Below are 27,476 nucleotides of genomic sequence, written 5' to 3' on the forward strand. Positions count from 1 at the left end.
GTACTTAAATTAAAATTTTATCTATAATTGAAGGATCAAAACTGTTAGTGACCCCATTTTATTTCTTTTCCTTATTTATTTACCAGGTCAAAGTTTGTTTTTGTTTTAAGGGGAAAATAAAATAGAAAGAAAACTACCTGAATAAAATAGAAAGAAAACTACCTGGTCAAAGGAATCGAAACTCAGTAGCTCGTTAAATGAGGTAGCTGTCGGATTTCCTAACATTTATAATACAAAATTGAAACTTGTAAATTTATTGAAAATTATGAGCAAGTACTTGTTTTTTGTGATTTTAGAAATCTCAGGTATCTCCTCATATTTGCAAAATTTAATTGTATGTTACGAAAACTCAAGCTAACAAAGAAAAACTAAAAGGAACTTATAGAAAAAGAATTCAACTTTTATCGCTTAAAAAAATTCACAAATCTAACATATGCTCCCTCCGTCTCAATCTATGTGACACTTTTCGCTTCCTGAGATTTCAACCGTATGAATTTTGACCATTATTTTAAGACGTATTTTTACATCAAATTGATATGAGAAAAGTTGCAATTTATAGTACTTTCCATATAGTTTTCACATATATTATTTTAATATTAAAATATAGAGTTAATCTAATTCAGTTTAGCTTCAAAATTTAGAGCCCGTTTGGATTGGCTTATAAGTTGCTTATAAGCTGTTTTCAGCTTTTTTGAGTGTTTGGCTGGCCAGCTTAAAGTCATTTTGTGCTTAAAATAAGCTCAAAAAAATAATTGGGCCCATTTGACTTAGCTTATCTAAAGCAGCTTATAAGCTAAAAACAGCTTATAGGCATAAGCCCATCCAAACAGGCTCTTAGTCAAATTGATTCACGAAAAGCAAAAAGTGTCACATAAATTGAGACAGAGGGAGTAATAATTATAAGAAATATATATATTATCTGTGCATATAATTTAAATTTTCTCCCAAAAATTATTTCGTTCAATAAAGTAATTAAAAGAATTTAAATAAGTTTCCATAATACTTCATTTTCAAAGGCAAACATCATTTTCAAAGACAAACACGAGGGAAAGAGCCAATCTCCATGCCTACACTAGTTGTCGTATTTGAATTTTTTTTCTTTTTCCGGATAAATCTTCTAAGTCGTATTTGAATTCATTGATCACTTTTATTCTTTATTTTTTCTTCCATTCATCTCCATCTATTCATTTTGCTACACACAAGCTTCCGTTTTTATTTCCAAGCAAGCCATTGAATGGAGTGAACATGGAAACATTTTGCTATACATGATGTCATATCCTCTAACAATTAACTGTGTCTTTTGAAACCCATATTCAACATCTCGTGCGACTATAATATTTGCATTATTTTCATAGTTTACAGCCTGCTTCTTCCATCAAATTCGAATACAGCATCATATATTTATATGAAGCACGAATATGATAGAAAGTTGATGTTTGTGCTGACGTCCCACGTGACTGTTAGAGGAAAAATTGTTCATATTATATGGTCTTGGCAATTTTCATATCTTCGATTCAATTAACTCTTGGGATTGAGTTAGCCCCAGTTTTTATTTTTAATATAGATATAGTCTCAATTCTTGATTTAGCTGATGTTAGGTGCACCGTGCACGTGCCATACTGCCCATGCCAGTTTCCCGGATATCCAATTATGAGTACTGGAGAGTTGTTGAAGTCCGATCCCACATCTATTCGGAGAAAAAATTGGTCCAATGTCGATTTTCTTAAATGTTAAGAGAACAAAACAATCATACAATATACTTTCAATATTCGCAAATGCTTATTTTAACCATGATTATTTGTACATATTACATTTTTGGTATATGAATGTCAAATGAAATATTAAGAAATTAGACAGATAAAGTTTGTTAAATATTTAACGAAGATCAAAAAGTAAGTATTTTTGGCAAACTTAAACGCCCAAAACTGTTTTAAACATACTTTAAGGACTATATTATAAACCTATCCCAAATATAAGGAACCATTTTGTCATTTTCTCAGGGAAAAAATAAAAAGAAGAAACGCTTTTCCTTTGGTGCAAGATATAAGCTAGAATATTCTAACATTAACTTTTTATATTATATTTGAAAGAAGTTATAAATTTATTCTACCAAATAAAATATAATCTTAAAGATGAGCATTCGCTAACTTGAGGTAATTTTATTTTATGTCTCAAATGAGCTAAATTAGTTCTGAAATTATAATAATTTAGTACCGCAACAAATGACCTTACGGACTTCCCGTATACCTTTTGGGGGCATTAGCCTATTTCCCTCCAATTTGAAGTTGCAATACAAACTTACAAAGGGTTTCTTTTTTCTCTTGGAGGTGACCAAATTGAGTTTCAGAAATGGCATCTTCTTCAGGGCCAGAAATCCCATGGGTAGAGAAGTTCAGACCCACCAAAGTATCAGACATAGTGGGTAACGAAGATGCTGTCGCAAGGCTCCAAGTTATTGCTCGTGATGGAAATATGCCCAATCTTATTTTAGCCGTAAGCTATCTCCCTATTTTCCTACTGCTCTTGTTTTGTTTTATGAAAACTTTTGCAGATATGGCATTCTTAAATATTTCTGTTACAAAACTTTATTTTCTGGGTTTGAGGTTTAGTGTTGAGATTACTGAAGTAATAGACCAATCTTGCCTCATTTATGAAAAATAAGAAACGTTACCTTTTGGGTTTGAGGTCTTTTGCAGATATAGCATTGTTATATGTTTCTGTTGCAAAAAAGACTTACTAACTTTTTGGTCATTTTATGAAAAATTAAGAAACTTTACTTTCTGAGGTTGAGGCCTATTGCAGATATTGTTAAGTATTTCTGTTACAGAAAAAGACTATTTTTTTGCTCAATTATATTGGTAATAAGAAACTTTATTTTCTGGGTTTGAGGTTTATTGTTGAGATTAGTACCTTGATAAGAGCTTCATGCCCAATCTTATTTTAGCCGTAAGAAATTTCTCAATTTTGCTACTTCTTTTTTTTTTGTTGCCCCATTTATGAAAAATAAGAAACTATAGCTTCTGAGTTTGAGGTCTTTTGCAGATATAGCATTGTTAATTATCTCTGCTACAAAAAAAAAAAAAAAAAAAAAAAAAAAAAAAAAAAAAGAACTAATTTTTTGCTTAATTTATGGGTAAGAAGAAACTTTACTTTCTGGGTTTGAGGTTTTACTGTTGAGATTAGTACCGTGATGGTTGATGCATGCGTTGTTCTTCAGAAGCTTGAACTATGTTAGATGCAATTTCTATATCTAAATTTTGCTACTGCTTTTTTGTTTTTTGGTTGCCCCATTTATGAAAAATAAGAAACTTTACCTTCTGGGCTTGAGGTTTATAGCATTGTTAAATACTTCTGTCACAAAAAAGACTTACTTTTTGCTCAATTAATGAATGTTAAGAAAATATACCTTCTGAGGTTGAGGTCTTTTGCAGGTATATAGCATTGTTAAGTATTTCTGTTACTAAAAAAAGACTTATCTTTTTGCTCAGTTATATGGGTATTAAGGAACTTATGTTCTGGGTTTGAGGTTTATTGTCGAGATTAGTGCCGTGATAGAACCAGCTTGTAATGGTTATTGATTTGGATGGTCAAAAAAAGAAAATGGAAAAAGAAGTGATAAGAACTTTCACGCGTTGTTCTTCAAAAGCTTGAACTACGTTAGATGGTAGTGTTACTGTCTCTAAATTTATGCGAAATGAAGAGAAAATACTAGAGTAACTTTTATGAAAAATAAGAAACTTTTACCTTCGGGGTTGAGGTCTTTTGCAGATAAAGCATTGTTAAGTATTTCTGTTGCAAAAGGGACTTAGCTTTTTGCGCAATGTATGGGTAATAAGAAATTTTGTGTTTTCTGGGTTTGAGGTTTAGTGTTGAGATTAGCACCGTGATAGACCAGCTTGTAATGGTTATTTATTTGGACGGTCAAAATAAAGAACATGAAAAAAAGTGAGAAGAACTTTCATGCATTGTTCTTCGCAAGCTTGAAGTATGTTAGAAGCTATTACTATATCTAAATTTATGCAACTGAAGAGAAGAAAAAAAGCTAAGTTTTTGCTCCATGTATGGTTGATAAAGAAACTATAGTTAGGTTTGAGGTTTTCTGTATAGTATTATTGTGATGTGATTGGCCCCCAGGGTTTCGTGGAATTGGCAAAGTTTGAGGGACTTGTGTCCTAGGTTACAAGTTCGAGCCCAGGCCAAGCAAATTAACTCTGGTATTTATTTAATTGGAGAGGGTAGAGGGTTGGGGTTTTGGAATGAAAAATGGATAGGAGATACTAGTCTAAAAGAGCTGTTCCCAGACCTATACATCATAAGTCTTCAAAAGAATGCTACTGTCTTTCAAATGCGGAGCAATCAAGGGTGGAATTTGATTTTCAGAAGAGCCTTGAATGATTGGGAAATAGACGGAGTAACAAACTTGCTTCAGATTTTAGGTACCTTCCAGGGCACCTTAATTGGCCCTGATAGACCTGTCTGGGAGCTACATAACAAGGGGATTTCACAGTGAAGTCTTGTTATTGGGATATGAATAGCAATCAGTTAATGCTAGTAGATTGGCCTTGGAAGCTAATAATTTTGGAAGGTCAAAGTTCCTTATAAGGTAGCCTGCTTTACATGGTTGGTAATCAGAAGAGCATGCCTAACTCATGAAGCATTACAAAGAAGAGGTACTCAGATTTACTCAAGGTGTTTTATGTGTGGACAAGAAACAGATTCTACATTGCAAAACAGTTGTAAATCTGTGGAGCATGTTCTTGTGTTTACTTGGAGTGAGTTGGGTCATGCCAAAGGCCACTTTTGAACTTTTGAACAGCTGGAAAGGAATTGGAAGAAGAAGATCTAAGGAGAACTGGTGGGAGAACATACCAGCATGCATCTGGTGGACATTATGGAAAGAAAGGAATGCAAGATGTTTTCATGATAATGGCAGCAACACTCAGAAGATCAAGATGAAGTGCCTTAGTTTACTTTATTTTTGGTGTAAACGGGATATGGTGGGGGAAGCAGAATCCTTAGTTGATTTCATAGGACATGTGTAAAGTCTAGTTTTTTCTGTTTTACGGTAGTCTCTGCCTACTAAGGGATGTAAGATTATACCTCATCACCTTTATGATGAGTTTTTTGTGTGAATACAAAGTTACCTTTTACTTAAAAAAAAGGGGGTGGGGCCATCATCCCGAGTTTCAGAGGGTGCGGTTGGTCCAAAGGGTCGGCCCCGGATGAATTTCTCGGTCACCAAAAAAAAGATTAATAGACCCCTTTTATAATGGTTATTGATTTGGGTTGTCAAGAAGTAAAAAACATATCATAATAATTTTGCAGGGTTATTCACAAGCTTGAACTATGTCAGGTACTATTAATGTATCAAAATTTATTAAAATGAAGAAATGTCCTAACTTTTTGAACATTACCATTACAACAACAACAACATACCCAGTAAATTCCCACAATGTGGGGTCTGGGGAGGATAGAGTGTACGTAGACCTTACCCTCACCTTTCAAGGTGAGAAGGCTGTTTTCAAAAGACCCTCGGCTGAAGAGAGAACAAGACAAAAGGTTAGATAAGGACAAGCATAACAAAACAATATGAAAACGAGAAGCAACAAAAGCGAGAGAGTCATGATAAACAATAGCTACCATAAATAAATAAGATACTCGAAGTACAAGACCCAACAATATAAGCAGAAATCAGATGGCAATAAACGAATGAGCAAACTACACTAGGACGAAAGAAGTAAGTGAGACTACCTCCTAACCTTTTATCCTAATCTGAGTCCTCCACAACCTCCTATCTAAGGTCATATCCTCGGTAAGCTAAAACTGCGCCATGTCCTGTCTAACAACCTCTCCGCAATACTTCTTTGGCCTCCCTCTACCTCTCCTGAAACGGTCCATAGCCAACCTCTCACACCTCCGCACTGGGGCATCTGTGTCTCTCCTCTTGACATGTCCAAACCATCTTAGCCTCGCTTCTTGCATCTTGTCCTTCACCGATGCCACTCCCACCTTTCCCCGGATATCTTCATTCCTAATCCTATCCTTCCTAGTGTGCCCATACATCCACCGCAGCATTCGCATTTTCGCGACTTTCATCTTCTGAACGTGAGAGTTCTTGACTGGCCAACACTCCGCCCCGTACAGCATAGTCGGTAGAATCACGACTTTGTAGAACTTGCCTTTAAGTTTTGGTGGCACTTTCTTGTCACGCAGCACTCCAGAAACGAGCTTCCATTTCATCCATCCTGCACCAATACGATGTGAAACATCATCGTCGATCTCCCGATCTCCCTGAATAATAGCCCCAAGATACTTAAAACTTCCTTTCTTCTGGATGGCCTGGGTACCAAGCCTCACTTCCTCGTCAGCCTCATATGGTACGCCATTGAACTTGCACTCCAAGTACTCTGTCTTGGTCCTACTCAACTTAAATCCTTAGACTCCAACGTCTGTCTCCAGTCCTCCAGTTTAGCGTTAACTCCGCTACGAGTTTCGTCAATCAAGACTATGTCATCCGTGAACAACGTTTCGTCAATCAAGACTATGTCATCCGCGAACAACATACACCAAGGCACCTCACCTTGTATTTGTCGCATCAATTCATCCATCACCAAGGCAAATAAAAACGGGCTAAGAGCTGATCCCTGGTGCAACCCCATCAGAACAGAGAAGTGCTCCGAGTCTCTTCCTATTGTCCTTAACTTGGTCTTGGCTCCATCATACATGTTCTTTATCGCCCTGATGTACATCACAGGTACACCTTTAGCTTCCGAGCATCTCCAAAGAACCTCTCTCGGCACTTTGTCGTAAGCCTTTTCTAGGTCGATAAATACCATGTGCAAGCCCCTCTTCCGCTCCCTATACTACTCCACCAATCTCCTTACAATATGAATGGCTTCTGTAGTCGAGCGTCCCGGCATGAATCTGAACTGGTTCTCTGAAATAGACACACCTCGCCTCACCCTCATCTCCACCACCCTTTCCCACACTTTCATAGTGACTTAGCAGTTTGATACCTCTATAGTTGTTGCAACTTTGAATGTCACCCTTGTTCTTATACAAAGGAATCATTGTACTCCACTTTCATTCTTCGGGCATTTTTGTCGTCTTGAAAATGACATTAAACAACCCAGTCAGCCACTCCAAGCCTACCCTGCCCGTACTCTTCCAAAATTCCCCCCGGATCTCATCAGGTCCGGTCGCTCTTTCCCTGCGCATCCTATGTTTATTTGGACTAAACATATATATATTTGTATTTTTGCACCATTGCGCCTTTTTTCATTAAAGCCCACGCTTTATTTGCGCTTAAAGCCCCAGCTGACCTTAAAGTTTTTTTGTGCTTTTCGCTTTTGATAAGCATGAATAACAAATATATGGACAACAAAATTATAAAAATATTACGATAAAGTGAAATATCAATCATCCAGTGTCACCTTTTCAAGAGAGGCTGATTGGCAAGGAAAAATATGTCTTAGAGCCTTGACGATGACACTGAAGCGCACATAAAGCGAGGCGAAGCGCTTAACATGTTTTGAGCCTCGCTTCAGGGCTTAAGCGCGCCTTTGATAACACTGCCTACAATATCCAAAGTCGCGACGCCTATAGGAGCACTCCAAATCTCCCAACACAATGTCTCTGTCCCTTCTTCGTTCAAGAGTTTATGAAAGTATGACTGCCATCTCCTTCTAATGTGGGCTTCCTCTACCGGCACTTTGCCATTCTCGTCCTTGATGCACTTCACTTGATCCAAATCGCGTGCTTTCCTCTCTCTCGCCTTGGCAAGCCTGAACAACTTCTTATCCCTGCCTCGGTCCTCTAGTTCTGCATAAAGGCGTTCGAAGGCTGCCGCTTTTGCCGCCGAGACCGCCAACTTCGCTCCCTTTCTCGCCATCTTATACTTTTCCCTGTTCATCCGCTACTCTTCATTATCCTTGCTATCTACCAACTTCGCATACGCTTGCTTCTTTGCTTCCACCTTCCCTTAGACTTCTCCATTCCACCACCAATCCCCTCGGTGCTCACCACGGCGACCTCTTGAGACCCCCAGTACATCTTTAGCTGCTTCCCTAATGCAACTGGTCGTCCTATCCCACATACTGCTCGCATCCTTCCTACTATTCCACGCTCCCATAGCCATCAACTTCTCCCCCATTTCTAGGGCACTAGACAACGTCAAACTCCCCCACTTAATCCTCGGTCGGTCATCCATGACCCTCGCTTTCTTCACCCTCTTTATCTCCAAATCTATCACCAATAACTTATGCTGGGTCGAAAGATTCTCACTTGGAATTACCTTGCAGTCCTTACAGAGACCTTTATCATCTTTTCTAAGGAGCAAAAAGTCAATCTGCGTCGCAGCCACCGAGCTACAGAAGGTTACCAAGTGCTCCTCTTTCTTCAGAAAACTCGAGTTGGCTATCACCAATCCAAAGGCCTTTGCGAAATCCAGGAGTGAGACTCCTCCTCCGTTCCTGTCCCCGAAGCCAAACCCCCCATGCACATCGTCATAACCCCTCAAAACAGACCCAATGTGCCCATTGTAATCTCCTCGTACGAATAACTTCTCAGAAGGTGGTATACTTCCCACCACTTCGTCCAAGTCCTCCCATAAGCGCCTCTTTTCCTCCTCATCCAATCCCGCTTGCGGCGCGTAAGTACTAATGATGTTCAAGGAGAACCCTCCAATGACTAACTTAATCGCCATCATCATGTCATTGACCCTCCTAACCTCTACCACTTGATCTCTCAGCTCACTATCTACTAAGATCCCTACCCCATTCCTATACCTCAACTTACCCAAGAACCAAAGCTTATACCCGTCCACATCCTTAGCTTTAGGTCCTACCCATTTAGTCTCTTGCACGCAAGCAGTATTAATCCTCCTCCTCCTAAGCGTCTTAACTAACTCTATGGACTTTCCCGATAAAGTCTCAATATTCCAAGACCCTACTCTCAACCTAGAAGCTCCCTTAACTCCCTTAGGCCCCCCAACCCTAGCCCCCGTCCCCAACCAAGAACATGACCCTAGTCTACCATCCCTCACCAAAGCCACTAAAGCAAATAGACGCTAGTCAAAGGTTGATCTAAAACAAACAAAGGATCAATACTAAAGCACAAGTTAGCAAGAGTCTAAAGGCAGTGAAATAAATAATCAAGTACGCGGAGCATGCAAAAGTTTATAAGGCTAATAGACAGGGAATGGATATGGGCTACCGGAGGTACCAACTCCAGGTAAATATGACCTGTTCACCACCGAAAAATCCCTATTTGCCGCCGGAATCACTGTTCACCGCCAGTACCTGCCGGAAACTTGGTTACCTGTGATGAAACTGACCGGAGACCTCCTGGGGAAGGATTTCCGGTGGTAGTGTAGAGGAGGAAACACAAGAAAAAGAAGAAAACAAAAGAAAAGAGAAGGGAGGAGGGGAGAGGGATCTGGCCGGACCGGTGGTGGTACCTGGTCGCCGGTCGGGGTGGGGGTAGGGGTTGCTGTTCTTACCGTTGAGGGGGCAGGTGAGAGATGAGAGAGAAAAGACTGTCCTAACTTTTTGCTCTGCTGTGGATGTTGAGAAACTTTAGTCTATGGGTTTGAGGGCTAATAATTTATGTAAATAGTCAGCTCCATATTTAAAGTCTGATAGTTGAATGGTTATGGAGATATCAAAAGAAGCGCAGAGGCTTTAGAGAAAGTTCTGAACAAGCAAAGTATGAGGAGCTGGCTTTGTTTTGCACAATCTAGTAAGTTCCACTTATAGTGTTGGAGTCTGGAAGTGCATAAGGAATCATTGGCCTGATTTCTTGAAAATGATACAAATAATTGTGTGAAATGTGGAAAAGATTAAATTTTGGCATGACTCTTGGATTGGCACATCCCTCTAAGAAGCAGACATCGTGAGATATTTGCTCGTACTGCAAACAAAGAAGCCACAATTCTACAATGTAGTTCTGATTGGGACTCGGAGATCGACAATGTGTCAAAACTGATGGAGGACGTGCAACAAGGTTACAAGGCACCTGACAGAGAGGACTCTATTGTTTATGTGCCTGGTAAGAAGAGAGTTTTTATCTGGCAGTAGTGTTATAAAAACTTGCCCGAGGGAAGTTCAGTGTTTCAGAAGTGGCATGGAAGCTCTTACTTTTGTTGGATATAACCTTAGTTTTATCTCTTGTTAAGTCCTGAATATGAACCATTCGTGATTCCTTTTCTTGTGTAAACCTTAATGATCCTTTCTCAATAGTAGTTGGACTTCACAGTTGCATGGACATATATATTTGCAAAGAACTATGCACTTTATGTGTGAGCGTATACCAGATGTTGATGTGGATTCTTTTACCTATTGTGTATGCTCTATTTTCCCCAGACCCCACGTTGTGGGATTTCACTGGGTTGTTGTTGTTGTTGTTGTATGCTCTATTTAGTGGGAAAATAGACTTCTGGTTTCAAATACAGTCTCGTATGCGATGAATCGTGAATTGGATCCTTGAGTAATATTCATTGGTTAGTTTCAATGTGTTGATTGATGAGAATGTGTAAGAACAAAGTAGTTATTGCTAGTTTTGGGGGAAGTTGACCCTTTTTACTTGAATGCAAATTTAATATAGGATTTTCGGCCGCCTAAATGTTTGTCCATATTGCGTCACATTGAATTGGCAAAAGCAGTTTGCTCATAGCAAGCAGTGCAGCTTAATTCAAAACTTGGTTCGTGAAGTATTAGGATAAACATAAAGGTGGACAACACTTACAGGATGTTGTTCACTGGAAAGTTCTTGAAATTCATGTCAAACAGAAGTTAGTTTTCACGTGTTTATCCAGTGTAAGATTTTGCTCATAGTTTCTTCATGCTGGATATTCAATTCTATATAAAACTTTCTGCAGGGTCCTCCAGGTACTGGAAAAACCACTAGTATATTGGCTCTTGCTCATGAGCTTTTGGGACCAAATTATAAGGAGGCTGTCCTGGAGCTAAATGCATCAGATGATAGGTATATTGAGCGCTTGATTAGATCTAAAAACTCTTTGTTTCACATGGTTATTTATAACTTACAATAAAATTCTTACTACTGTTAATATTTCTTGTGCAGAGGCATCGATGTTGTCAGGAACAAAATCAAGATGTTTGCTCAGAAGAAAGTTACTCTACCCCCGGGTCGGCACAAAATAATTATTTTGGACGAGGCTGATAGGTTAGAAATATTATTCTGTAAATTTAGACATCATTTTTGTACTCAAAAGTTGAAGTCATGTGCAAAAAGCTGTCCACTTTTCTATCTCTTCTGCACCATGGGTATCGATTTGATTGATTCTCAGGGGCATTAGAAAGTCTGTCTTTGTGGTGTTGACCTGCATTGTCTGCAGTGAACTGAATCATTTTTATCTTTTCATTTTTGGGTATGGGAATTTTTAGCATGACATCTGGAGCTCAGCAAGCACTGAGGAGGACAATGGAAATATATTCGAACTCCACTCGCTTTGCTCTTGCCTGCAACACTTCTTCTAAGATTATCGAGCCTATTCAAAGTAGATGTGCCCTTGTCCGATTTGCAAGATTATCTGACCAAGAGATCCTTGGACGCCTTATGGCTGTGGTTGCAGCAGAAAAGGTACTCGCAATCTTAATCCTTGACACACATGCTATTTCTTCTACTGTTCCTCTTGCTGCTTCTAAATGGTTTCGTTTGATCCTTGTGTTTAATCAACAATTTTTGTCTGCACAATGAGTCAGGTATCATTATCTCTTGCAGCACAATGAACCTCCCAGTTGTTCTGCAAAATTTCATGCCTTTCTTTGCTAATTAATTTGATTAAGGAGCATCCTGGTATTTATGTTCACCGTCTTAAAAAAATGTCTAACCAAGATTATGAGCTCAAGGGTACGGACCTTTCTATATCCCTCCAGCATCACAAGGCATTGCTAAAAGTTTCATCTAATCACTTCAATATGTGGTCATCATTGTTTTTACCAAATATTTTATTGGTGGAAGAGATTCATGAGCTATGGAGATGTTAACTCTTGCAGGTTGCTTATGTACCTGAAGGTCTCGAAGCTATTATATTTACTGCTGATGGGGATATGAGACAGGCCTTAAATAACTTACAAGCAACGCACAGTGGATTTGGTTTTGTCAATCAAGAGAATGTCTTCAAGGTTATAAGGCTCACATCTCTTTCATCTAATTACAGTATTCATCTTTGACAGACGCCCCTAATGACTTCATTCTCTCTTTTGCTGAATGCTAGGTTTGCGACCAACCTCATCCATTGCATGTGAAGAATATGGTGCGGAATGTCCTTGAAGGGAAATTTGATGATGCTTGTGCCGGTCTAAAGGCACTGTATGACCTGGGGTATTCCCCCACTGACATTATCACGACCCTTTTCCGAATTATAAAGAACTATGATATGGCAGAATATGTAAAACTGGAGTTCTTGAAGGTTTGCCTGTTCTAGTCCTTAAAAATTTCACCTTTATAAGCAATCTTTTGTTTAGCACCATTTATTCTTTTCTGCTGTGGTAACAGGAAACTGGTTTTGCCCACATGAGGATCTGTGATGGGGTCGGTTCATATCTCCAGATGTGTGGTTTGCTGGCTAAACTATCATTGGTTAGAGAAACGGTTAAGGCTGCATGATGAGACCGGCACTGAAGTTCGTGGTCAACTGAGATGAGTCCTCGATGGTGTTCCATTTTATCGCGTACTCCTAGCTTTTCTTGAAAAAAGCTAGCATTTTATGCTAGGCGTTAAGACTGTCGAATTGCAGAGTTGTTACTGCAATGAGGAAAATGGTTGCTGAACCATTATGCATTTCAGTTCTACAAAATGTAAAGGCAGCCTTTTAACTCTAGGAAGGAATATGTTTTTGAAGGACCACATCTTTCAATCCTCTCTTAGCCAAACCGGATTAAGAAAAAAATGTGTGTTTAGTAGTTTCAACATCCTCACTGAGATTTGCTATCAAGACTTTGGTCTAGTGGTAAAAGGCAATGTATGGTGTGTGGGTGACTCGCGTGTTACGTTTTTGAATCTTGAATGTTTTAAGTAGAGAAGGTACCGAGGCGATCCCATTACCAAATCATCCGTCACTAGCCCTCTAAAATATCTCAGATATCAAATAAAAACGAAAGAAAAACATCCTCTTCAAGCATCCTCATCAAGGCTCATTTTGCAATAGGTCTAGTGTCTTACTGACCTAGTGCTTCCAATGTTTTTTTTTTTTTTTTTTATAGGATGTCAACCGTTTGGGTCACATGCAATCTTCGAAACTCGAGAATGATGACCTCTTGTATCTTTTTCCACTTAAATATTGAATTTAGTTCGCTTGACGCTGAGTCTCTCAACTTTTGCCGATTGGTTTGGTGCGAGTACTTCTAGCCTCTATAGGAGTAATTTTTTGGATATTCAAATCAGAAAAGGGCTAAATATACCCCTGTACTATCGGAAAAGGATCAAACATTTTGAGTTTAAATATACCCCTGTTATTATACTTTAGGTTTAATTATACTCCTATCATTATACTTTAGGTTTAATTATACCCCTATCATTATACTTTAGTTCAGATATACCCCTTATTTTTATGGAGATACACGTGTCATCATCCTATTGGCCTATATTAAATTTTATCTTAATTAATTAAAATACAAATATGAATATGGGTACTGGGTATGGGTATGCGGAGAAGAAGAAGAAGGGGGGAGCAAAGCTTTCTTCCACGATTACTTATATAGAGCCTGTTTGGATGGGCTTATGCCTATAAGCTGCTAAAAAATATAAGTTGGGGGTAGTCTAACTTATTTTTTTTAGCTTATAAGCTGTTTTCAGCTTATAAGCTGCTTTAGATAAGCTAAGTCAAATGAGATTAATTTTTTTTTAAGCTTATTTTAAGCACAAAATAACTTTAAGCTGGCCAGCCAAACACTCAAAAAAGCTAAAAACAACTTATAAGCAACTTATAAGTCAATCCAAACGGGCTCATAATTCATAAGTCAAATTTAAAAGCTTAAACTCAACAACCAATCAAATTACGTAAAAAAGAATGGGACTGAGGAATACAATTTGTAAGAATCAATGGACTGAGATGATGCTGTTGTTGTTATTGGTTTCTGTTTTATTTGCTTGTAAGCATTTTGAAGTAGTACTCTGTTCATAGATTATTTTGCAGTTTAGCAAAGGCATGTTAGTGAAGTGACCAGAGGATTCTACTTTGCCATGGCTACAGAAGCTACCCTTCTGTCCGATCTATCTCCAGCAATGGGGATTAAGAATCTTTCATTTTCATATAATTTTCTGTGAAATTCTGAATGGCGTCGGAGTGGCTTTCAATGTTATCTTCATTTCAAGAATATAAAACGTCTTTGAATTTATCAAGCAGCTGGTGTCATTATTTCTCTTTGTTTTTTGTTATCATTATGGGTATGGGTTGGATTAATTAATTAAAGGATATTTAAAATAGACCAATAGGATAGCGATACGTGTATCTCTATTGAAATAAGGGGTATATCTGAAACAAAGTATAACGATAGGGGTATGGGGTATGTTTGGACCCAAAGTATAACGGCAAGAATATATTTGAACTCAAAATATAACGAAAGATATATTTAACCCTTTTCAGATAGTAAAGCTATGCAGGGATATATTTGGGGGAAAAGGACACATATGGCCGGTCGGCCATAAATAATCCCACCCTCTAACCTAATTTTTTTCAAATCCAAATTATACCCACTAAACTAATTTCATCCGTTAGCCAAAACTTAAATAAGACAATTTTCAAATAAAAATCCAAACACAAAAATGTTTGAGGTGATTTTTATAAATAATATATGTCATTTGTGTATAAAATATGTATGAGTACCTATCTGTAATGTATAGAAACTGTATAAAATATGAATCACTAAGGTATGTATCATTTTTGTATATAATATGTATCATTTTTGTATATAATGTGTATCAGCACAGTGCAACTGCCCTGTATAAAATAGAAAATTGTATCATTTTTGTATATAATATGTATATTTTTTATATATAAAGTGTATATATAATTTCCGCATGTGTATATAAACTGTATCAGTCTTGTATAGAAAGTGTACCATACGTATAAAAAATGTATAATAGAAACCGTATCATTGTGGTATATAATATGTATCACTATTGTATATGTCAAAAAAATAATATCATATCATTATTGCATAATATGTGTATAATAAATGTATAGTTAACGTATAATTTATGTAAAATAAATGTATGATTAATTCCAGCATATGTATATAAAATGTATAATTTTTATATATAAAGTGTATATATAATTCCAGAATATGTATATATGATGTAGCAGCCCTTTAGTGGCGACTAAGTCGCCACAAAAAGTTCTTTTTTTTAAAGCGCCTGGGCTGTTGGGCCAGTCAGCCTTGGCAATATTTTGGGCCGACCAGCTATTTTTTGGCATTATTTTGGGCTGAACAGACATCTAGTGAAATTAAGCTCAAACAGTGATTAAATATGAAATTAGTTTGGCTGAGTGACACACAACGTCCTTTTCACTATATTTGGCCCTTTTCGGTATTCAAAAAGATTTGGTAGTTCACTCTTGCATTAATTCTTTTTTTTTCCGTGTCATATTCCAAGTACCGAGTTGTGGTGCTCCGTGTCAGGTACGTGTGCTCCCCGTGGAAGTATCACGACAATAATTGTTTTTACAAGAGGTGCCTTTCATAATGTTTTTTAAATAAAATACATTCTTAAACTTAATGATTAATAGTCAATGGTTTTTTACGTTTTCCGTACATTGTTACACACTTCTCTCCGTGACTGAGAATAAATATTAAAATTATGTATGTGCTTGACTTTAGTATGCTTTCCGTTTAAATACTTGAAATTTGTTGCTAATAAATTCATGCTGTTACCATTCTTGATTACCTAATTCTCACCCTTTGAATTAGTAATATTTCGAGAAAAATATTTTAAAAAATTGAATAGTTAATTGGTGATTGATGTGAAGTTAGACAGGGTTGTTTGTTGTCAAAAAGAAAAGTGAAGTTAGACAGTTTTATTTTATTTGGTCTTTGAAAATTTCATGTTAGGTAGTATAAAAATGTTAGCATACCAAATTACCAATTTGTAACATTTTATTGTAAAGAGAGATTGAAAAGACAATCCATGATGAAGGTGAAAACTACAGCAAAGAAATGCATATTATACTATTAAACTACCAAATTGCATGCACAAAAAGTTTTTTTTTTTTAAAAAACACTTTTAAGAAAAAGGCATTTTAAGAATTAACATCATTTAAGAACCCCCCCCCCCCCCCTCTCCCCGCCCCACGCTCTCTATCTTTGTCCAAAGTTGTAAGGTTCGAACATAATTATGAATTATGATCGTTGGCTAAAATAGTAAGCATATTGTTCCATGACGTTTGAGGCATAAACGAACAAAGCTACAGCTAATTTATACCTTTTTGCTTAGCACCATAATCTGTCTGCCTTGTGTCTGATTTAGCATCTCAGACTATTTAGCATATCACACTAAGTTTAATTTTTTAATCAGTTCTTTGTCTTTCTTTAATTTTTTATTGTGAGAGTTGGACCATGAATAATTCCAGGCAGAGTCAAATTGATGTTTATTTGTTTTGTACAGGTCACACAAACTCATAACGTGTTAATTACTAGATTTATAATTAAATATTCATATATATATATATATATATATATATATATATATATATATATATATATATATATTTAATGAATTTTTTTAATACAAATAAAAGATCTAAGCAAAAATTAATGTAATTCATCCGGACCACACCTAATATTATAGGTCCGCTTCTGGTACTATATAAAAGACAAGAGTCTTGATCTTTTCGGCCTTATATCTCATGATGATGCACAATGAAATTGCAACTATTAAATTTTAATTTTAATTTTGACCTTTTAGTTAGAAGAAAAGAAAATTAACATGCTTTCTTCTTGTGCCATTTTACTTTCCCTTGTTCTTTTTTCTTCTTAGACAAGATGAAGTTTGTGTTGAAATCTAGTAGTTCAACAATTAACCAACCATAGTTATCCTTTTTCCCTTTTTGAAAAGTGATAGTTCAATACGAAAAATGTAGTGCTGATCTCAATTATATTTGCTTCACACTAGAGAATTCTGCATACATACAATGTATACAAATTAAAAGGTCATATTCATTTACTCAGAGAAAAATTCTAATTTAGGAAATCGTTTTTCTTAATCGTACCATTTTATTTTGGTTGAGCCTTTCCTTTAATAGTTGGAGAAAATATTAGTAAGAAACATCTTAATCAAAACTTAAATATGTTGTCTCATTCACTAACTCTCATCATGTGGATTCATAACTGGGTGAATCCCTTCAATCTATTGGACGAGAATTTCAAAGAGAAAATTAAGGGGAAAAAAAAGACAAAGATTTGCCGGCAAAATTAGCTATCAAGGTTCAATACATATATGGAAAAAAGTGTTGAGTACTTTCAATAATGTATAATCCAACATAAAAAATTACATTCACATAGTCATATTTTTAATTTATATCTCATAGCCAGCTTTGTTTTTGCAACACTGTTTATACACATGATATACAACATTATATATTTATTGTAGACAATATATCTACCTTGTATAAAAGTGTATAATAATGTAGAAGAGTTATTTAGACACACTTTATCCAGTTGTTTTTGCTAAGACCGGATCAAATTAAACTCAAAATCAATGACGGAGTAAATCGAAATGAAGATGAAGATTGGTGGTCTATGGGTGGATCACGTGGATTTCATGAATAAATCCCTTTGCATTAGTTTCATTTTGATTTGGAAATCTGTAAATAAAACTAAATCTATATTACGGCAGGTAATTGATCTATGCATCTGATGAGTAAATCTTTTTAATATCAATTTTGTTTTGGATTTGGAAATCAGAAAGATGAAAATTGGTGTTTTTTCTAAGGGGTAGTTCCAGTTCCCCTGAAAATTGAGAATGGCAAGAGAAGAAGAGAGACAGAGACGAAAGTAGAGGATGAAGGAGATGACCTCTCCGACGATTAAAGCGGGTAAATTTTTTTAGCTAAATTAGGTAATTATTTTGCCCTAATTAACATAGAGGGTAAAAATCCCAAAAGTATTTATTCCAATTTTTTTTTTCATGAAAATGTCACGAATCCCTATTTATATATTCTCATTTTATCCTTTTGATTGCTTGAATTTCACTCACTATTTCTTCCTTCTACAAGTTAATTCCACCTTTTCCAATGAAAATATGACAAGTATTAAAATTGATCATATTTATTCATCTGAATCATCATATATATATCGAAGTAAAAAAATATTCGTCCTGAAAATATCTGAATCATTGTTCGTTCCCATTATAATTAAAAGTTAAATTGAATAATATGCTCATATCCAAAAGCACAATATGCAATGACATGACATGTGTGGTGAAAGCAAATTATCAACTATCTTAGGTAGGACTTAGCCATCGCCCATCAAAGCCTACCCCAATCTTCAAATTTGTCTGAATATGTATTGTTATTTAGTTATTTATCTTTATCTTCACATTTTCACAAGTTAAAAAACATGTGGTTGTGTTTTTATTTAATTAAATAAAGTAAAATGACCAGAGAAAGACATTTCCACAAAATGCGAAAATTCAGAGATTAAGTCAAAATTGTATTTAATACTATAAAAAGTACAATTATCTTTGACAGTTTTCTAAGTTAACTTTTTAATTTTATTTTATCTTCCAACTAACTTGTATTTTGGTAAAAAGGGGGTAATGACTTATTGACTTGTAATTTTTTTTATGAAATTGTTAATTATAGGAAGATGCTAATAAAAGTATAATATCGTTTAATGTCGAAGATAATGCAATAAAAGTATAATATCGTTTAAATAGAACATTGGCGAATTGTTTTTTTTAGAGAGAATCAATATCACTAGAACCGTAACAAGGAAAAACAACCTTCTATAAAATTGCATTATCTTCGACATAATAACTTACCTTCCTTTTTAAGAGCAAAGTTCCATCATCTTCTCATTATTCATCCCCTAAAATCCAAAACTTTCCCCGAAAAAGGGAATATCTCCTACGATCTTTTTTTCAATATTTTAGAATACTGCTAAAAAACTATACCTAATTTACAATACCATTCTATATACCTTTATGTAAGTTTATCTCAATAGTTTTAAAAATTATGTATGAAATTAAATTAGAAATTAATCAAATTTTATACTTAGAACCCCATTATAATTTCTTTAAAGGAGGGCGAAGTGCACAAATACTCAATTTTGGGATCACCATTAAGTTAAATCTGCGTTGTGTAAAAATTTGCAAATCCAACCACTTCCGACTAATTTTATACATGCAGTGTCAGAAATTTCATATAATTGAAATTTATATACATATAGCTGAAGCTCAGTCAATTTTGTCTCAACTTCAGTCACGAATGGCTAAAGTTCAGTCATTTTTGCCTGAATTTTAGCCACATGTTACTAAATTTAGTCATTTTAACATGAAATTTCGTGATATATTACTTAATTAAGTCATTTTTCTTACCACTTATATGAACTTCTGTTTTTTTATTTTTTGGAACAAAGACGTGCAAAAGTTTTAAAAAATATATACAAATTTACTGGTGACGTCTAAATAAAAATATCCATGAAAGTTTTACTTAAAGGAGCATTATGAAAATTGAAAAGGGAACTCGAAAACCCTGCCAGTTTTTTTTTTTTTTTTTGGTTGTTGAAAAGGGGAAAAAAAATTATTAACCTTTTTGGGATATATCCAATAATAATCCACATAAGTTTCTCCTACATCCTACCAAACTAAAATAACACAAAGAAGCAAACAAATCCTTAAAAAAAAGTGCTCACCGCGTATTCGTGTCTGAAAGATACTTCCCAGCTGTTAAAAATCCTCAAAAAAACCCTAAAGTTCCAATCTTGAAATTCAGTTTAAAGCCTTCTTCATCTCTGCTTCCAAGCTACTTCTTCTGCCCTATACTCATTCACACATAATATATATATAATACCCAATTCTTGAAATTCAGTATAAAGGGTAATTCTTGAAATTCAGTTTAAAGGGTAATTCTTGAAGTTGTTAAATTTTTTGAAGAAATCAAGAATGATGGGTAGTAACAGAGATCTGGAAAGGGATGGAACAAAATCAAGAAATGGGACTTATCCACCACCAACACAACCTGCCACGTCATCAGCTTACTATATGGAGAATTCTGGATCACAATGGACTTCTTGGCTTGTTCCTATGATTGTTGTGGCTAATGTAGCTATGTTTGTTGTTATCATGTTTGTTAACAATTGCCCTAATAATATTAACAATTTTGGTAGAGGTCGCCAGTGTGTTGCTAGGTTTCTTGGCAGGCTTTCTTTTCAACCCTTACAAGATAATCCACTTTTTGGACCCTCTTCTTCCACGTAAGTGAATTCCTTTTTTTTATATATATATAATTTTTGTAATGATTTTGATGTTTGTGGTTTTTATTGGTCTGCCTGATTTAATTGTGTTAACTTGTAATCCTTCCATTCCAATTTATGTGGTACTTTTCGGTGTTCATAGTCGATTTGAAGCTAAATTGGATTAGATCAACTAATATTTTAATATTAAAATTTAGATATTCAAAAGTTATTTGAAATATAATATAAGTTGTAATCTTCTCATGTCAATAGGATGAAAAAAATACATTTTTAAATGTTGGTCAAACTTTATATAGTTTGAATCTCGAATAACGAAAAGTGTCACATCAATTGGGGAGGGAGTATACAATTTTAGCTTATGGAGGATGAAGGTTGTTGCTTATTTGATGTAGTTCTAGTGTGGTAATATGGAGACTTGATTTCTGTGGTTTTATAAGTTAGTCAGTCCTCTCAAGATTAGGAAAAATGATTGAATTTTTCTATTGTTTTAAGTTGATCACATAAATTCCTAAAAGGAAATATTGTTGTTTTCTTGCAATTTTGACTTAGGGACAAGTTTGAAAGTTCTTCCCTCTTTGATGTTATTCTAGTGTGGTAATATGGACTCTTGATTTCTATGGTTTTTATAAGTTAGTCAATCCTCCCAAGAAAAGGAAAAAAGATTGAATTTTTCTTTTGGTCTTAAGCTGATCACATAAATTCCTAAAGGAAATATTGTTGCCTTTTAGTAAAAAACTAACTATCTGGGATTAATTTGTGCCTGATTCATGATTCAATTCCTTCGTTGGGGCTCTTGTTTGTTTAAACTAAGACATTTCAGCTGGCGGAGCCGGATCTAGGATTTAAACGTTATGGTTCGAGTTTGAAATTAAATCACAACCCATTTGATTTACTGGGTGTGGAATCTTTTATATGAACTTATTTAGTGGATTTTTTTAACACATATGTGGTATGAGCTAAAGCTATTGAATCTAGACGAACCATAACTCCTAAAATACATGCGCCCCTTCATTCATCTAATTTTGTGGAGTATTAGGAGGCCAAGCATAGTTTGAAGCTATGTTGCCTAGACTCTTCAAAAATGTCGACAGGTGTGTGTCGGATCCTCCAAAAGCAGTGCATTTTTGGAGGATCCGACATGGTGCAACAACATTTTTGGAGAGTCCGAGCAACATAGGTTTGAAGTGTGCAATATTGCCAGCTTAATTCTGCTAATCTTTAGAACTCTTGCCTCAAGCATGCTTTTTGACATCTAAAATTTGCTTCCTAGCTCCTAATTGTGTTTATTTGGAGCCTTTTAGTATTATTCTAGGATTGCTTCCTTTGTCATGTTGCAATGACGCTGTTGCTAGATCTACAATATTTCGATCTGCTTTTAACCTCTTAACGTTAATACTTGTTCGATCATGTCAAGTTGCGTATTGGACTATAACTTCTTGAAAGTTTGCTTCTGTTAGTGAATCCTCATTATTACTATGTTGTTTGGACCTCTGATGATATAATGAATTACCTATGTGGAAGACAAATAAATGAAGTACTATATATTCATTCTTCCCTGTACCTGTGCAGACTGCAAAAATTGGGAGCTCTAGAATGGTATAAAGTAGTGCACGAGCATCAGGGCTGGAGACTTTTCACTTGTATCTGGTTACATGCTGGTGTTGTTCATCTGCTTGCCAACATGTTGAGTTTGGTTTTCATCGGAATTCGCCTTGAGCAGCAGTTTGGATTTGGTACACTTCTCATTGTCTTTTTAATTACCACAATTTTAATTCAGATTTTGTTCTTAAATTTATTGTTCTGTTACTTACCATTCTCTAATTTTACGTGCAGTCCGTGTGGGGATTATCTACCTTTTGTCAGGAATTGGTGGGAGTGTTCTTTCTTGCCTTTTCATTCAACAGAGCATCTCTGTTGGAGCTTCTGGTGCTCTATTTGGACTTCTTGGAGCAATGTTATCAGAGCTACTTACTAACTGGACTATATACACCAATAAGGTATACAAACTCTGCTATTCTGTTGTTCTGTCTTTTATCTTTTTTGTTGGTCGCGGGGGGATCTCGAGAGGTGCCTTATCCATCTTTTCATTTTTGGCTCGTCAGTGCTAGCTAAAATATACAAACATATACACTGATTATGTATATTATATGTATATTCTTACTTAATAGTCAACACATATTTGCCGGCTATTATTTTGTGGGGTAGTCCAAAAAGGTAATTATCCCTTTTTATTTGCTTCCACTTGAAATTTGATCTTTTTCTAATCAAACATACAAATCTGTAGCAGTGATTGCAAAATTAAGTCATTGATATTGGCTCTTTAAACATCTCTTATGTTCTTTTCCCTGTTGAGGAGATTATTCGTTTCATATATAACAAGTTCTCTAAGTACTCGATTCCGCTACTAATTATCCTCATTTGTACAGGCTGCGGCTCTTTTCACTCTTATTATCATCATTGCGATTAACTTAGCTGTTGGTCTTCTTCCTCATGTTGATAACTATGCCCATATTGGAGGTTTCATGAGTGGTTTTCTTCTCGGCTTTATTTTGCTACTCCGACCTCAGTTTGGTTGGCTCGAAAGGCGACATCTTCCAGCTGAAGCTCGCCTCAAGTCCAAGTTCAAAGTTTACCAATATGTTCTCCTGTTGATTGCCTCGATTTTGTTGATTGTTGGGTAAGCTCTCTGCCACTCCTATTGTTGATCCTAGATTTGCGTCATTGTAACATCTAAGCTAATAGGCTTGACTGCTGTTTCCTATTAAATCGTTCACTCATAAAAAGGGTCATAAAGGTTGGTAATTTTTTTTTTTTTAGCTCACAATAAACTATTCATTGATCAGGATCAGATGTTGAGTACACTACAGATTTAGAATTCTAAGTCAATCAGTGTTAAGAACATGTCACCTACTCCTCTGGAACTATGGGTATTGACTCAGTATAAATCTATATCAACTAGTTGGGTTCAAGCTAATATAAATCTTGTATATTCACTTCGTTCTTCTTGGGTCTCTAGCAATAATGCATATATTTTAAAAGGGTGTTGACTCAGTATAAATCTGTATCAACTAGTTGGGATCAAGCTAATATAAATCTTGTATATTCGCTTCGTTCTTCTTGGGTCTCTAGCAATAATGCATATATTTTAAAAGGGTCATATACACTCCAGGAGTAACGAATATTTACACAGTTAGCAGGTTATTTATCGTTTATACCGTGTTAGTTGTTACCATTCAAGTCTTAGTTATTGAGTATTTCTTGTAATGCCATTTAAGTGACACCTAATAGCTCAAATATTTCTTTTACATCGTCAATGCATAGACCGTATATAAATAGTAACCTGATTTGTAGTCTTTGAATAAGGTGACTTAACTTTTCGTGTTTTTCTTTTTACAGATTCACAGTGGGATTGGTGATGCTATTTAGAGGAGTGAAGGCAAACGAGCATTGCAGTTGGTGCCGTTATTTAAGCTGTTTACGTACATCAAGATGGAGATGTGATAATAACTAAAGAGCTTTTCTTTTCCGGCTATGATTTTATTAATTCTGTCCTTTTTGCATAGACTAAAACATATTGTTCATATGTTATACTTTCACATGTATAGTGTCAATATGTCTGCTGGTTTTGTTGTGTGGATATAATATTATATATATTGTAAATCTGTCTATGATTTTCACTGAATCTCCATTCTTCATGTAAGTTAGCAAGAATTACTCTCTTATACGTTCATCCCATTTGCAATTCAGCATGTTATTGTTTTGAGCAAATGACAAATATCTATGAATAGCAATGCTACGAAGTAATCTCTTTACAAATTTTAGCGCATTTTTTAATCACTTCTTATTTACTAGAGTAAACTCAGGGATCCATCACGTCAAGTATAGTTTTCTTATCCTCATTGCCACTCCAAGTTTCCTCATCAATATTGAAAAGGTATTTGTCGACCCCTTCAGGTTAATAGTGTTTTGACAATCTTTATGAGTGTCGGTTTACGATCAAAAGTACCTCGACATAATAAGTGAATGTAACATAATCAAATCAGTAGTAGCATATAAGAAATACGATGTGTTATTTTAGTAGTTAAAACTTAATTTCAGTAGTATTCGATTTAAGAAGTGACTACGAAATTGAAACTTGATAGTCCAATGACGTTGTACTCTAATCTTCCCAAACTAGTTCAGAACTTCCGCTATTTCGCAAAATTATCTAAGAGTTGCAATTCAAATCCGTGACTTATAGGTCAGAATCCGTGACTTATAGGTCACGCCAAGGAGACAATTTAGTGTTACTCCAAAATTCCCCTTCTATAAATCAAAATAGGCAGAAGCAACAAGACAATTTAGTGTTACTCCAAAATTCCCCTTCTATAAATCAAAATAGGCAGAAGCAACAGGCAGGGCGGTATTGGCCAATGACCTGTTCACATTTTAGTGGAGATAAAAAAAAAAAATATCAAGTGATTTTTTTTTTTTATCTAAATATTGGTGAACAAAGTACCCGATACTTGTATTGTATTGATGGAAGGTGGTATGGCCAAAAAAGGAAATATTAGCAAAAGCAACAAAAAAGAAACCACTAATTGATCTCTAATTTGTTCCAAATTTTGATGAATAAAATTACCTGATACTTGGGTCACTACTAAAATATTACTATTTTCCCACTGAATTTTCCATTGAAAAATGTTTAGTGGGAATTTGTCACTGGATGCCGGTGAAAAAAAATCTAAATAGTACTGTTTTCACACGAAAATATTAGGAAGTTTCTCAGCGTTTCAATGAGAACCTGTTTCTTACCCGTTTTCCCGGTGAGCTGATTTGGTAGGTATGAAGTGAAAAAATCATATTTATAACACAAATTTTCCATTGAATATCGGCAGTGAGCTGGTTTGGTAGGATAACACAAATTTTCCACTGAGAAGAATCTCAGTTTCTAGTAGTGGGTATCTTCTTCTCAGTTTCTAGTAGTGGGTATCACAATTTTTTTTAATTAAATAAAGGTAGAGAAAGGGGTAAAGGAATTACATGGGATTCAGTCAGTCGGGTAGCCAACCGAATTAAGCTAATGAGATCACCTAATAGCTCAGTAATAAAATATTAGGCAGGTAGATTTAATTTGCTTAAGAAAAATAAAATCCACTTACTCAACATAAAAAGAGAAACAGAAACACTCTGCACTGCCAGCAAAATCACACCAAAAGGTGTAATTATTTTATTATTACTACGAGTTTACAACAACTCTTTTATTATAAGATACTAGTGCAAGCATAAAGGCCACATTGCATATTTGTGCACTGCCTTATACTTAAAACAAACTGCGAGTTTGGATCTCACATCTCTGAGGGCTAAGTCTGCATAAACCAGGCAAATTCTGTGCAGTCCTAAGCATTTGCTGCCTTTCTCTTCCCTGCAATTCGCCTTGTTGTTGTTCCTGTTGGACCGCTTGTCTCAGTCCCTCGCAACGGCACTGTGGGTCTTGTATCTGTTGTAGCTGCTGGCAGCACCTTTGTACGTCACGGCTTTGGTCCTCCTCTTCCTCAAATTGAGCCTTCTGCCTTAGATATTGCTGGCACGAACGTAGCTGCTGTGCCTGTTGTTATCCCAAAAGAAATAAGAAAATGTTACTACTAGTAAAAGATAACACTACAAAAAAATATTGAAATTAAAACTTCAGTCGTGCTAATCCGTCGCTAAATAGCTCATAGCTAAGAACTAGAACTTTTAGATAATTTATCATTAACCCGTCTGTTAATTCACGAATTTTGCTACTCTTTTAGTAGTATAACAAGAAAGGCTTTGAGGCGTGAGAACAACTTCCACTCGGATCCAGGATACAATAAAATCAATGCAAATATATTAATTCAGCTAGAGTTTAAAGGAAAACATTATTTGAATAGCGTAGTTTAATTTTGGGAAAATTAAAAGCCCAGTGCCCGACTTTCTATTGTTCGTATACATATAGCATGCGTATAATATACATATGCCATATGTATAACGTAGTATAGATTTTGAATGTTTGGGCTACTTCCGATAATTAATTAAGTTCGGCCGGAGGAGCATAAACGAAAGAATCCCTTCATTTTTCATGAAAAGGCAGGTTCATCTAAATCTAAAACTAGAATTCAAATTTCAAATTAAGAAAAATGAAAACCCAAATCCTGTAGGGTGCGTTTTGCCGGAAAACGTATTCTAGAAAAATATTTTTCTTACCTATTTTTTTCTTAATGTTTGGTTGATTTTAACCAAATAATATTATTTTAAAAGCATTTATATAAAATTTAGACAAATATTGTAGAGAGGTGGGGATGGGGTGCAGGAGTTGAGGTATACATGGTATTAAGAGTAGACGATCAACGTGAAATATCACTTATGGAACATATTTTTCCTTTTTTGGTATTCCTGCTTTTTAAGAAACTTCCCAAAATATTTTGACCAACTAAGTAAAATTTAAAATTATTTCTTAAAAAATATTTTCCTCCTATATCAAACACACCGGTAGTTCAAGTCATTTTTACATTCCAGTTACTTTAAATAAGTCATCGTAACATTTTTAATTTAAAAAAAAATCATAACTTTTTCAGGCCTTTATAAAATTTTGTTGTTAAATCACATGAAGTAAAAGAGAAACTATCAAAATACCTGCTGAATTTGTTGCTGGCAGCGTGGAGACCGTGGGTTCTCAGCCTCTTCATCAATGGTGATCGTGAAACGAGTGCTAGAAACTGTCACTGCCATAAACAGTATGGCTAAAGAAATGGCTCCAAGGATCATTACTCTAGCCATGTTGATAACTTTGAAGATGATAATTTTTTATTTTTTTTTATGATTAATGAAGATGTGAGATGGTGATATTGTTCTATAGAAGCACTGAATTTATAGGGGATCAAAAAGATTGCATGTTTAGTACGTGGCTGATGAAATTTATAGTGTTTGGCAGGTGGATATATTGTGTCTGTTTTTGCATGGTGAGATGTTTTTATCTTCCTTGCTTCCACGCACGTATCTTATGTGAAACAAAATTCAATTTGTTTGTTTAGAGATTAG

General features: G+C 35.4%; 3 protein-coding genes across 4 annotated transcripts; 2 read left to right on the plus strand and 1 right to left on the minus strand.

The window, feature by feature from the left end:
* Positions 1-2,236: 2,236 nt before the first annotated feature.
* On the plus strand, positions 2,237-12,958 carry LOC132634954 (replication factor C subunit 2). Of its 2 annotated transcripts, none has more exons than XM_060351142.1 (7): positions 2,237-2,493; positions 10,877-10,983; positions 11,083-11,184; positions 11,406-11,601; positions 12,018-12,146; positions 12,239-12,433; positions 12,520-12,958. In XM_060351142.1, exons 1-7 carry the CDS (start codon positions 2,350-2,352, stop codon positions 12,628-12,630), a joined length of 984 nt encoding a protein of 327 aa, XP_060207125.1. In that variant the 5' UTR covers positions 2,237-2,349; the 3' UTR covers positions 12,631-12,958. The 2 variants fall into 2 exon arrangements, with proteins under 2 accessions (XP_060207125.1, XP_060207126.1); XM_060351143.1 differs by lacking the exon at positions 2,237-2,493 and adding an exon at positions 2,905-2,946.
* Positions 12,959-19,832: 6,874 nt separating this feature from the next.
* On the plus strand, positions 19,833-24,117 carry LOC132634955 (RHOMBOID-like protein 2). The gene is made up of 5 exons (XM_060351144.1): positions 19,833-20,435; positions 22,005-22,168; positions 22,269-22,432; positions 22,862-23,112; positions 23,832-24,117. The coding sequence occupies exons 1-5, from the start codon at positions 20,125-20,127 to the stop codon at positions 23,944-23,946; spliced, it is 1,005 nt and encodes a 334-aa protein (XP_060207127.1). The 5' UTR covers positions 19,833-20,124; the 3' UTR covers positions 23,947-24,117.
* Positions 24,118-25,610: 1,493 nt separating this feature from the next.
* LOC132634957 (2S seed storage albumin protein-like) lies at positions 25,611-27,284 on the minus strand. The gene is made up of 2 exons (XM_060351146.1): positions 27,072-27,284; positions 25,611-26,022 (listed from the first exon to the last, which is right to left on the minus strand). Exons 1-2 carry the CDS (start codon positions 27,213-27,215, stop codon positions 25,738-25,740), a joined length of 429 nt encoding a protein of 142 aa, XP_060207129.1. The 5' UTR covers positions 27,216-27,284; the 3' UTR covers positions 25,611-25,737.
* Positions 27,285-27,476: the final 192 nt, after the last annotated feature.

This window comes from Lycium barbarum, chromosome 4, assembly GCF_019175385.1.
Source record: "Lycium barbarum isolate Lr01 chromosome 4, ASM1917538v2, whole genome shotgun sequence".
In the NCBI taxonomy this organism is placed as follows: Eukaryota; Viridiplantae; Streptophyta; class Magnoliopsida; order Solanales; family Solanaceae; genus Lycium; species Lycium barbarum.